At 43.1% G+C, this 13,232-nt stretch overlaps 1 protein-coding gene across 2 annotated transcripts in view; it reads right to left on the bottom strand.

Annotated features, from left to right (window-relative positions):
- The window catches only part of LOC113012682 (formin), a 49,975-nt gene that overhangs the window by 9,073 nt on the left and 27,670 nt on the right, over window positions 1-13,232 (bottom strand). For both annotated transcript variants that reach the window (XM_026152977.2, XM_026152978.2), the window contains 8 exons: window positions 11,193-11,254; window positions 10,763-10,851; window positions 9,937-10,066; window positions 9,706-9,852; window positions 9,539-9,598; window positions 9,338-9,458; window positions 3,803-3,895; window positions 192-243 (listed from right to left, as the gene is read on the bottom strand). In XM_026152977.2, the coding sequence (XP_026008762.2) occupies window positions 192-243; window positions 3,803-3,895; window positions 9,338-9,458; window positions 9,539-9,598; window positions 9,706-9,852; window positions 9,937-10,066; window positions 10,763-10,851; window positions 11,193-11,254 (754 nt within the window). The remainder of the gene's footprint in view (window positions 1-191; window positions 244-3,802; window positions 3,896-9,337; window positions 9,459-9,538; window positions 9,599-9,705; window positions 9,853-9,936; window positions 10,067-10,762; window positions 10,852-11,192; window positions 11,255-13,232) is intronic.

The following is a 13,232-nucleotide window of genomic DNA, read 5'->3' as shown; positions in this document are numbered from 1 at the left end:
TTATCAGATACCACAAACTTTATCTCCTCATATTGAGGCTTGCTACATTACTCACAGCTGTGTGGCGCCTGCAATCACTAACACTTGGCAAACTTCCCTGTGTTGATGGGAAAATATGATTTTTTGTTTGTTCCAGTGTAACTTTTCCTCCAACATTTATTAGCTTGTAGCTGTTACAGTGCATTTCCCACCTCTTCTGTGCTGCATTAAGTTGGTCCTCTTCAGCAGAATGCTCCTTTTGAGCTGCAAAAAACACAGAAAGAAAACATTCAGACAGGTCATGGGGCAAAATATGAGGCTTGTGTAGACACTGCTAACCAAATGTTTCATTAAAAGCGGACTCCAGAGGGGGGCGCTGTGTTCATTAATCATCCTCAAAGCTGAGGGGAGAAGAAGAAGGGCTGTGGGGGTTGAGATGTCACTGACGGTGAGCATGTTATCCAAGCAACTGTTAAGCACTTTGTAAAGTCTGACATTACTTCTGTGTGTTTGTGCACGCGAGTCCCCACGAGAGCGAATCCTCACCTCAGCCTCAGGATGGTGGTCCGTTTGCTGAGGTTTGCGTGTCTGTGTGTGTGTTGTCGATGCAGTGCTGAAGCCGGGGTGGAGGGCTGAGCGGAGAGGCTTGGGAACTGGAGGCTCCTGTGGACTCCTGCCATGTAAAAGTGTCTAAATGCAAGGCAGATGTGTGCGGCGGGCCAGGCCGAGGTGCAAGAATTTATCTAGGGCCAGAGAGTGCCTGTGATCTCAGATTTATAGCATTTTTCCAGATTCATCCTTTTTACAATGATGGGGGACCTTTCCTACTTGAAGATTTAAGAGGGGGAAGTCTCCAAAAAATTGTTCAAAGGCAGGTTTGGGGGTCTTCTGGGAGAAGGTGAACTAAAGCCTTCGATCAACCACCCGGTTTACTTTTCATCTCTCTCTCTTTTTTTTTTTTTTAAACATGTATGTGGGCAAGAGGGTTAAGGTAAACCTAATGAAGGGGGGGTGGCAATGTCTGGGATAAAGGGAGGTGGTGGGGGGGGAGAGGAGTGGGGCCGTGACCAATGGCGTTAGTCTCAGTGGGGGTCAGGCTGGCGCCTGAGGTACCCCTCTGGTGCGACTTTGCAGAGGTGGCATAGGAGTCGGGAGGGAGGGTTCAGGGAGAGCGAGAGAGAGATTGGCTCAGAGAGGGAGAGGATGTGTGAAGTTTCTCTTCCTCCGCTCCCCCGTGCAAACATGAAACCACTAGTCGCTAACTAGAAAGTTATGAGACGCGCATGCTGAGAAGGACAATAAAGCGAGGCTTTAAAACTCTGACACACTTTTCCAAACTGCCGCTTTACCTCGCAGCCAGATGACAAAGAGATGTAGAGCAGTCTGAGAGGGGATGCTGGAGATATAAAAACAAACCAAACACCCCTTTTCACCCCTGAACAACTCCACTAACAGAACAGAGACACATCTCAAAGACTTTAGATTAGAAGTGGCTCCTTGGACAGTTGTTAAGCGCAAATTTCACTTCATCTACGTAATTCACAGGCAGTCTGAGCGAGTGGAGTTTTGGTTACTGACTCACTAACAACAAAGGAAGCGCGAGGAGGTGATGATACGCACGCATTTTCCGAGGAGAGACGGTGAAACGAGATTTACGCAAGCCGAGATAAAAAAATGAAAAAAGGCGCAGGAATTTGTTTTCAATTAGTCACGGTGTATATTCAACATGAAAAATATGCCAGCGTCAGTATCCCCAGAGGTTTCAGAGCGTCCAATAAAACGGCAAAGAAAAAAAAGTGGTTGATTAGATGTGTTTAAAAAGAAAAAGCGTAACCTGGATTTTTATTTTAAGATTAAACAAAGGAAACAAACCGAGGCATATTCCAGAAAATCAGTATACAGGATGAAATAAATATAAAATTTAAGGTTGGACATATGACGGAGAAATTAAAATAAAAGAACAAGCAAATTCCAGAGGATAAAGGTTACAGGATAAGAGCAATGGAGAATTGTTTATTTTTAATGGAAGTCTCGTAATTATGGTTACATACTGCTGTTCAGGTAGAAAGCCTTTGAGACAAGAGGGCTCAGCTGGCTCACTGCTCAGTTTCTAGAACCACAGTATCCATTTATGCAGGCACCACCAGGCCTAAGGATGTGATCACAATATTAAAGCTAACACTGTTGCCTCACTTCAGTTAGCGAAAGTGGTTTAAATCAGATGTGGTGGATTTCCCTACACTCTTCCTTTTGGGTCATTTCCAGGAATTCTCATCACCCTAAAGCAGGGATATCAAACATTAGGTCCACTCCAATCCACTGGATAGCCTCGGAAAATGTGGAGGGGGGTATACATTTTGGACTTTTTAGTTTTACATCTTTTTCTACTGATAAAGACCTCCCACACAGACATTTATACTATGCCAAAGTAATTAAGTAATGATTAATGAACCACTTAATGACAAAAAAGTTTCAGTTTTTTCACCATCTACTGTAGAAACTTATGTTTTTTTTAAGTGGATCCACAGTGAATACCATAATAAATTTTCTGGAAATTAATACAATTCCAGCATAGTTTGTGCAATAATATACCAGAACTATTTCTGCAGTTTTACACATTAATTTTGTCATTTCTAAGCTTGAAGAGTCGTGCTGAGAGATTTATTTTATTTACAGCAGAATTTGGTTTATCACATAGACGGAGATGAAATTGCACAGCTTATTCTTATATTAAGAAATCTGAAGCATTAAAATGTGCAGTTAAACTCTTTACACCGTCAAAAAGTGGAGTTTTACTGCTTCGGCCCACTTAAGTGAGCTATATGTGGCCCATTGTGTAAAATGAGTTTGACAAGCGAACACTAGAGGACTTTGCTAATGCGTGGGTCAGAAAGGAGACAAGATGGTCCGAGTTTGTCAGTGCAGATCTGCTCCTGGTCCCTAAGAGTGATCCACCGAGGCGAGTCGGCTTTATTAGGCCACAGCTAAGGATGTCCTGCCAGCTTTATGGAACCCACGAGTACATAGGACCCATGTTAAACGCAACGTGATCTCTTCTACAGGCCTGTAGACTCCTGTCCTCATGCTGTCTTACAGGGCACCGAGACGCCCCTTCTCAGCAAGAACAAAAACACCCACGTTCACCAGGAGACGGGTTCTCTACCAACGAGCTGACTGTCTGACGTAGCAAAAAACCCCAAAAAACAAAACATAATTACAGCTCCCCGCTTTAAAAAGGACTCATGCTGTGTGTCAGGGTGAAAACGGGGCCTTTCTGTCTCCCGGAGCTCGGTTTTGCAGCCATCTCACTGGTTGTAAATCATCTCTCCAAATGATTGTTTTATTTTTTAAAACACCTTCACATGAGCCAGGCCCACTCATGAGCACGAGTGAGGGCAAACATCCATTATGGCTATTGGAGGGAAAGGACTTCAGTGTCATTTAAAGGGAGCGGGAAAGATTAAACAACGTATCCCTCATCTTAATTTAACAGCAGCAGGAAATGGTTACTGCTGAACATTTGGAAAGGAAAGCCAAGGTTTACACGCACATCACAATAGTAATTGTACTAATTTAAATAGTAATCTTTGTGTTATGTTTTGGCAAATATTTAGTGTTGATAATGAAGACTGTGGACATTATTTTTGGAGGATTCTTATAGGTAAAAGCAGCCATGTGAAATGAGACATTCCTCAGAAAAAACATCAAATCCACACGTATTTACATGATCATGGCACTTAAGAGTAAAACTACAAAGAGAAGAAAAATAAGGAACATTTCTTTCCTTGTTTTAGATAAACAGGAACATGTTAACTTCACCCACCAGCACAGACGAATCCCTCCATCTTGTCCTTGAAAGGCTGCAGGTGTTCTTCTGATGAGTTAGCGCAGACTTTCTGCACATCCTTCTCACACGCTAGAAGAAGGAAAGAACAAAGAAAGAAAAAAGAGATGAAAGAAGGGCCTAAAGTGAGAGGTACAGATATACGAATAAAGTTAAAGTGTGAAGTGTGTCTATCATTCAGGGCTGAAATTTATTCAACTTGTCTTTCTATGAGTGTATTTTGTAACATCTCATTTTAACACAAGGATTTAAAAGGAGTTCTGATTCCTGGTAATCAGGATAAAAAAATGAACTGACAGACATTAAATTAAAAAAACTTTACACTACATTTGCTTGGAACAACATTTTTTATAATAAAGTTTTGCACATGTAAGTAAAGTAAATGCCACTAGAACAGTGCTCTGAAAAGATTGCAATGCATTGCACCGTTTTTTCATCTTTATAAAATACAAATATTCAGAGTGTAATGCATAGATGTTTTTGCCTGTAATATTTGGCCTTAAACGAGTGCTTACAGTAAGCACAAAGCTGCTAGTTCCACATTTAAACCAGTTTTCTCACCCATCCTCAGATTTCCCACCCCGCGCCTCGATTTACGCATCAGGCACATGCCAGTTTGCATATTGTCGAGGTTTATTTAAAACTAGTTTACACAATGGTGACCATTTCATTTGTATTCTACCTTCAGCGCTGGCCACATGTGTGAGCGGAGCAGATGTGTTTGCTGTTTGTGGATGCCCCCCCCCCTCTGCCGTGCCAAATGATCCAACTCACACAAGTTCAGAGGAAACAGCCGTGAGTGAGCGTGTTCCAGCCGAACCTTTCCCCATTTCCTCTCAACTGTAACTACACACACACACACAGACGCCTGGCAAAAAGAACTTTGCACAATCCTTCAACCTGTAAGTCATTAATGGCAGCAATAAATACCTAAACTTGCTTATGACAGCATAGCTAAATAGTTCTGCAACAGAACAAGAGCATTAACAGGTCTGGCCGCAGTCTAACTTCACTGTGTCGCTGCTTTAACATCTCAGTTTGGCTCTCGTGCGTTTGCATGCGGAGCTGCCGCACCTGTAGTCCGGTAAACCCGCTCTATTGCTTGGTTTTATTTACTGGGTGTCTTATTAAACGAGACAGGAAGCACGACATCCCAGCATTAAAACTGAGACGCAACTACGTCAACAGCCGCTCGTTCTGGAATCCAGGGCTCTATTTAAAAGTGGGAGCCAGCAGTTATTCAAATAAAAAGACAGAACTCAGCAAGCACACAAACATGACAACCAAAATATCCTGTTTGGACAAACCACGTTTCCTTAACAAAAATCCCCCGACTCAAAAAGACCCATTAAAAAAAAGTGTTCAAAACAGCAAGTCTACAATTTAGAGGCGGCTCGCTTCCAAATGTGGTCCAGACAGCAAAGGCCGCAAGGAGGAAGCCCACAAAAACACAACAGCTGTAAAGAATAAAAGCCCAGGGCTCGGGTTTGAGACATTGTCTTGGAGTGATAATACATTTTTTGGAAAAAAGTGCATTCTGGAGGAGGACTCTCCTGCAAGCAAATGACTGACGCCATCAGGCCAGAAAAATAAAGCCAAACTTCCGTTAATGGTAACGTGAGTGTAAGTGAGCTAATCGCAAATACGTACAAAAATTAAGCTTAAGTAAAAAAACTAATCTTAATGTTTGCATGCAAGTTTTTTTTTAAAGATAATGGAGTAATAGACGACTTAATCAGCTCTGTAAATTAATGTAAATTAATAGTCTTCTTGCATTACAAATGCATTTTTTAATCTTTAGTAAAAAAGTATAATGAAAGAAATTTATTTTAAAGTACGCACTGAAATTTACAGCACCTATTTAATGTACTTTAAATGGTTTCTTATAGGTGTACCTAATAATATCTTCTTAAATAAGACTTCTCATTTAAAAGGACGCTGAATAAACTAATTAAATTTAAATAATAATAATGTGAATTACCATCAGAGGTACTGCATATATACATGCGCACCATACACAATTTACAGAGCCAACATTGGGAGGATGTAGTAGAACATAAAAACAGGATTTTTACTCTTTGCTTTGTTGGGCTCTCTGTCCAGACAACAACAGCTCTGCCCTTTAAATCCCAGTTCCCACATCACTGATCAGAGAGCACTGGTTTTATGCATTGCTGTATTTTTTTTATTTTTTTATTGTGATTTGCTTCTAAGACTTTGGTGGACAATGTTTAAGCAGCAAAAAGTAGTAAAAAAAAAAAAAAAGCAGCAATATTTTAAGAACATGCATGAACAAAGCCAAAGAGTCATAGGTACAGCAACGAGGAGGATGAACAGAGTTAACTCGAGCAACACTTACAAAAACATGCATTTCTAAGGAGACACTGTTGAATCCATTATATGCAAATGTGAGACTTGCATAATATGAGGTAATGGGCCAACAATTGTGCGTTTAAAAAACAGAAATATTGAAAAAAAAAAAATTTGGGTGGTGGTGATGGGGTTAAGTGGGAAGAAAAACAAACAGAAAGACAGACTTTTGCTCCATTTTCCAACCCTGTGTGGTTTGGAAAATGGGAGCTTTTGATGTTAACATGTACTTATGATTTTTACTGTTGTAAGCAAGAGCCCCCGCTGAAGCTACCAGGAAATCGCAGCCAGCCAGGACAATTCACGACTACGGAAAGTCGACTTAAAGACAAAGCCTACGAGTGGACGGAGACTCTGCGGAACACCACAAGATCTCAACCATGGCTGTTTGATGGATGGCTCGGTCTCACAAATGTGCCCATTACACTCCACTACCTCCCATTTGTGAAGCTCTGGTTCATGAGGAAGCAAAATCCACCGAAGAAGCAAACAAATGAGACGAGGAGACGCACAGTAAACGAGAGAAAAGATAAAAATCCTCCTCAGAACATTTTAACTCATTTGATAATTAATTTTTTTAAATATTTGAATGTAAGTTATATTCAGAATGTAACAGTGAACTTCATAAACTTTGCTGCACTCTTTTTTCCCCCCAGGAGGTTAAACCAGTCCAGTGCTCCAGCCGTGGCACATTCTAGTTATTTATACCTGGAAAGTGAATTCTCTCACTGATCTCCAATTATCTTTAGTTCCAGTGGTCTGTCAGTATCCAGCTCTCCTTTCTATGGGATGAAAAATGCTATCACCTCTCAGCAAGGCCAGCCAGGAGACTGCCGTAGGGTAAGGCGTTCTCTCTCCTTTCCATCCCTCATAAATCAACTCATATCCACCTAACTACAACTCTTCTCCCTTTTTTGCTGGAAATACAGCACTGACAGGTAGAAGCTTCAGGCAGGACTTTGAATATCAGCAGCAGCACTGAAATATGGCTTCAAGATGCATTAAAAGGAAAAGGTGCTTTTGTCTATATCTTTACAGATATAGACAAACTTTACATTTCAAATGCATCCATCCATTTTTTAGCTCTTTGGGTATGTGACATATGGACCTGGGGTTATCCGGGTCTATGCAGCCATTCTGCAATGTGCTGACAAATTTATTCGTATTCAAAAAGCTAGAAAATCGCACGATTACTTGCAACAAATCAACCAACATAAAAAAGGATCCGATTTTAGAGTAATTTTTGCCTTGTTTGGTCAACAGAATTCACTCATTCTGTTCCAAGCTGAGGCTCCATCGTAAAACAGGCCTCAGGCTAAAGGCCCAGCCTGAACCTGACATTAAAAGGCCATTTAAAATCGGGACACTGTCTGATTTGCCACAGTGATGAATGCCTAACCTAGGCCGGGACTTCTGTGAAACACTAAACTCCCCTGAGCAGCAAATGAGCTCTGACTGTTTCTTTTTATTTGATCCCATTTCATTTGGTTGCATCCCTTCCCATCTGTCTGGTTCAATTATGTGGCCGTTAAAGAGATCTTTTAGTAGGTAGCCGCTGGTCGAGAAGGGAAAAGGAATTCTGGGAAGACTTAAGAACTTTGAGTTGTGCCAAATTTTAATGATAAACTTAATCTTTAGTGCCGAGTTCTAAAGACTGACGCACAAATTAACCACAGCATGGTTTGTCTCACTGGGAGCTCCGAGTCCTACAGTAGGTTTAAGTCCTTATGGCCTCTCACTCATCCCTCTCCCTCTGAGAGCAGCACAGAAAAGGTCATCACCCTCTTCCCAAACAGGAAGCCCCATCAAAAGAGGATCACGTTTCTGCACAAGCCAGTGAAGAAGAGGGCAGCCAAGTGGACGGCAAGCCCTCTCCGGAGCAACTCAGCTCAAAGCTCAGAAACATACAGTATCCTAAATGTGCCCATGGCCCACGGAGGTGGACTAAGCTCAGCAGGGATGAAGTTCTCACTCTCAGCATCACAACTCCTTGCCTCTGACCCAAGGCTGCAGGGCAAGACACCGGCGACCACTGCAGTCACCACCTGAGGGGTGGGCTGCTCTGCTCGCCAAAGTCAAACAGTGCGAGTAAACCAAAGCGTGATCCGATGTTAGCTTCTCAGTGTCAGGCAGTGCTCTCGATGTGGATGGAAGTGATCTGTGTTAGCTTTATAATTAAGACCAGTTGCTTTCTTTTGGCTGGTTTATAATAGCCTGGCATAAATATTTATTCCTGGCGGCTGGAGAGGATAAAAATGGTGGGAGTCATAGGTGGAGCTCAGCAAACATCCAGAATCCAGGGCTTGCCCTGTGATGCAAATACCCCTAAGGACTACTGTGCCAGACTGCGTTGCAGCAGAGATCAAATACGAAGGCCCTCGTGTTGCATTTATTGTCTTCAGGTCTTCCATTTTTCCTAATAAATGAGTGACAGCTTGAGGTGGGTCTGGGTACTTTAGTAGACTCTTTGTATTTTTCCCTCGGGTCAGAGAGGAGAGGGCTTTAACAGCAATCTGAAAGACGCAGGGGAGAGCTGTGGAGCATATCTAATTGCTTTCATATGCCGTATTATTGGTTGATTTAAATAACGACAGACACAAGGGGCACCGGGGGGCATCGCCTTTAACCTCCGTGTGGCCCTGGCCAAGACTAACTGGCTGCTTGGCTGGGTTACTGAGTGGCTCGGCGCCCAGGACACTACCAGCACAGAACATCAAAAGTGTATTTAATTTTTAATCCCCCTATTGTCCCTCTGATGTATCCTCAGTGACCTGGAATTTGTTTTTTGGGTTTTACTCTAGCTTTAAATGCTGCACAGACAAAGATATAAAGATGCCAAATGTCTTGCCACTAGTCCTGTAACAGGAAAGCCTGTCGTGTTATGATGACACGGTTGTTAAGATACAATATCTGGGAATTGGGAAAGGCTCCCTCGGGCCATTCGAGGTCCTGAATAAACCCAGAAACCTCCCTGCAGAGGGAGGGGAGAGTCCACGGGATGTGCATTTACATTTAAACTGCTCTGGTGAAAGATGGTAATGTATACAATTACGCTGACTGATTTACTGGGGAACAAAGATAACCTAAGCAATAAATTCAATGTGGTAGAAATGAGCCCGCTTATACGAGTGGGGCACGTCGTACCGGTCAGATCTTTCTTGAGTTTTCGGAGGTCTTTGGCGAGGTCATCAAACTTAACCTGAGAAGCCTGGAAGACGTTCTGTGGCTCTGGCAGAGGGAACACACTCTTTTCCGTACCAGCATGCTGCAATAATGAAGCAACGTGTTACTTAGGAGACATTTAAAAGCTGTTAAACTTTATTTTTTTTAAAATGATTAATTTACCTCATCAAAATTACGCAAGTAGTATAAAACCACGTAATCCACCAAGTTCATGCGATTGTCCTGAAGAAAGAAAACAGCAAAACAGACAATTAAGGTAAAGGGCATGAATCAGCTCACTAGGATATTACTCTACTTTTATAAGACTTTAGAGCCTTTAACGGTTTTACCCGGCTCTTGACGTCCTTTAGCTTGGGGAGGATCTCCAGCCCAAAGCCATCAGCCTGCCCTCTCGTCCTGTTCCCTCCATTCATATAGTTCCCAAAGGCCAGAACGAGACCTATTATATCCCGCAAACTGTTGCAATCAAGCAACTCCTGACATTGACAAACACAGTTTGTTTGGGGTTAGTTCTTGTAGGCGGACACTTTTTAAGCAGTTTGTTGTCGTGACGTTCTTACTTTGCTGACGTTGGAGATGATCTCCACCTTGCGACGTATAGAAGAGACGGTGTCGAGGAATACCGACTGGAAGATGATGCATCGGGCTCGGCTCGCAAAGTCCGGAATTTGAGAGAGTTCATAGAGAAACCTGAAAAACAAAAGGGGAGGAGGGGCAGAGAGAGGATGAGAAGGAGGTGGAAGAGTATGGGATGTGATGTGTTATGACAGAATTAAACAAAACGTCTAACAGGAAGAACTATTTTGGGTCCTTGGCAGGCCCAGCTTCCCCACGCAGGCTGACTGAGTCAACGTTGCTGTTCGCAGGCAGGCAGCTGCTAGTCATGAGCCGCGCTGCTCGGCTGGGTTTGAAAGGTCCGCGGGGTCGGGTGGAGGAAAGCGGCGAGCGGCGCACGGAGACTGATCAAAGGTAGCTCTGGCCTGATGCGGGACGACTTATGTAAACAGTGCCGTGTCGGAGGGGAGCGGAGTGGAGTGGTAACATCCTGTGTGATTAGACCCTGCTGATGGAGGTAGACACTGAGTAGGGATGACTCAGGAGGCTATAGTGACAGCTCTGGTCAAACATGGAAATAGGAAGGCCAGGCTGAATGGCACCGCTGGATCCAGGCCTCGTTAACTGGCTGGACTGCTTAACCCTGACAAAAACTACTGAAGCAGTGTCCATTAATGCACATTTTTGCACGTACGCAAAGGCTATGTAAAAATGCACACTTTGTGCAGAAACTAATGACGAAGCCCTGAGATAGATATCCATAGCTCTATATCTCTGTATCCTTTCACACATAATCAAATTGGTGAGACCTGATTCAAAACAAAATCTTACTGTTCAGGTTTGTCCAGCAGTTTCACTTCGTCTTCTTTGGATGTCTCATAATGTCTCGTTATCTTTTCCATCTCGTCACTGGTGGCCCTCTATGGAGAGACAATGCAAAGGTCATTACAAAGATGTGGCTCAATACTGTGATGAAATATACGTGATTCAACTTTTTGTTAGAGAAGATTTTAAGATGCATCTGTATAGAAACCTTATTTGCTTCGGTAACACCATATATAGTGGGGGAAATATTGATATTCTGTATCTCGCCATTAAAATGAAGCTAACAGAAAAAAAAAATTAGAGAAAACGTACAAATTCAGCAGGGAGTCGAATGATAATTTCCCCTGATGTAGATGTTATCTAGTTTTATTTTAAACTTGTGAAAACTTTAGAAACTTTTGTTTAGACATTTAAATGTCACACACACGCTACTTACGTTTTCATATAAAGCCTCAATTGTCTCCAAATCCACCACAGAATTGTCCACATTAAGAACAGCTGGAAAAGATAACAGAAGCAGTCGGTGTTATGAAGAACAGACCCACAACAGCCCTTTAATTTACTTACAGGCTGAATAATGGAACATTACATTTGTGGCAGCTTTATAGAGCCTATATTCATATTTGACAGAAAAAGATTTCCCAAACCAGTAAAACAAAGAATGACATTAAAAAAACAAACAAAACAAGTGAAGTGCATAACTCAGTTGCCATTTAACTAAATTATACACCTAATTTACAATATTAGCTTGAGGTAGTAAAGCTGGGAGTGTGGCCAGGCTGAGCACACTTGAGTCTGAGACCGCAGATGCTGAGTGTACGCCGAAGCTCCTTTCCCCCCCTCTTGTCGTGGACAAGCGAACTGGGGGACGAAGCCCGTCAGCACGGCAAAGAAAGGAAAGCCTGAAACTGCTTAACCTCAGAGCTCACAGCTAGAACCACCAACAGCCAACTAATGAGTTTGAGGTGGGCAGTAGATGGTGCACTAAGGAAAAACAAAGGATGCCGGAGCAGATAGGAAGTGAATGCAACAGGCAATCGTTTAAAAGGTTTTTGTACGTTCGAGTGTGTAAACAGAAGGCAAAATGAAACGATCACAGAAAGAGACCGTGTCGTAGGTTTATAGCTTAGTGATGCACGTAGAAGTGGGTACGGTCAACACTGCTTTTGGATCAGCTCATGGTTGTCTGGTCGCTGTCAGCCGAGAAGGTCTGTGCACGACCTGCTCCTCTGAAATGCGCTACTCAGTTGCCGTGGCCACAGAGGAGACGCGTCAATCAGTCGAAAACTAATATCAGCAATTTATGCTGCAAATTTAAGCTAAAGTTTGCAAACATTTGCCATCATAAACTACACAACATACCACATCAGCTAAACCTGCTGAAATTTACAAAACTTATGACACTTATTTGACCCAAAAGAAGAAAGCTGAACATCATAAAATCTAGTTTACATGTGTTTCTGCTGGACTACACGGCTGCTTATTCATCCTGATTGTTTTGGTGTGAGCTGCTCAGTGCAGGAGAATCTGGTGCTTTGTCCTTGTCTTAATTATACTGAAACCAATGGAAGTAAAAAGGCACTTCTGATTATCAAAACACATTAAAAACCAAACAAAAAAAGGTCTGCAAAAATGTCTTTAGAACAGATTTCTTTCTTTTTTTATCAGTTGAATGTCTCGTGTATTAAACTTGCACAGGTAATGTTAACAATTTTGGCCAGCGACTACTTCCACCTAACAAGGTAACAATTTGCGTTCTGGTTCCCAGCTGTTCTGTTGCAGAGAAGCTGTCAATGTGGTCCCGACGTCTGGATCAGAGAAAACGCTGGAGGTCCATTTCCTACATCTTATTAGAGTGGATTATTCAGTCCCTCAGCCACGCAGCCGTCAATCACCCACCAAAGGGGGCCTGCTTCAGTGTGCACAGGAGCACTCTGATCCGAGGGGAGCCGGATATCTCTCCACACCGACAGATCAAAGCGTGCCTGCCAACGGCTTCACACCCTCTCCTTCCACTTTTCACTCGTGTGTGTGTGTGTGTGTGTGTGTGTGTGTGTGTGTGGTGTGTGTGTGTGGGGTGTGTGTGGGGTGTGTGTGGGGTGTGGTGTGTGGTGTGTGTGGGGTGTGGTGTGTGTGTGGTGTGTGTGGTGTGTGTGTGGTGTGTGTGTGGTGTGTGTGTGTGTGTGTGTGGTGTGTGGTGTGTGTGTGTGTGTGGTGTGTGGTGTGTGGTGTGTGTGGTGTGTGTGTGTGTGTGGTGTGTGTGTGGTGTGTGTGTGGTGTGTGTGTGGTGTGTGGTGTGTGTGGTGTGTGTGTGGTGTGTGTGGTGTGTGTGTGTGTGTGGTGTGTGGTGTGTGGTGTGTGTGTGTGTGTGTGTGTGGTGTTTGTGTGTGGTGTGTGTGTGTGTGGTGTGTGTGTGTGGTGTGTGTGGGGGGGGAGAGCCTCCCTTTGCCCTTGAACCATGGTGGCCCTTGAGGTC

The sequence above is a fragment of the Astatotilapia calliptera genome, chromosome 19 (genome assembly GCF_964374335.1).
Source record: "Astatotilapia calliptera chromosome 19, fAstCal68.1, whole genome shotgun sequence".
NCBI classification, from domain to species: domain Eukaryota; kingdom Metazoa; phylum Chordata; class Actinopteri; order Cichliformes; family Cichlidae; genus Astatotilapia; species Astatotilapia calliptera.
Note: the sequence above shows the minus strand (reverse complement) of the source record. Positions and strands in the feature narration are given on the sequence as shown.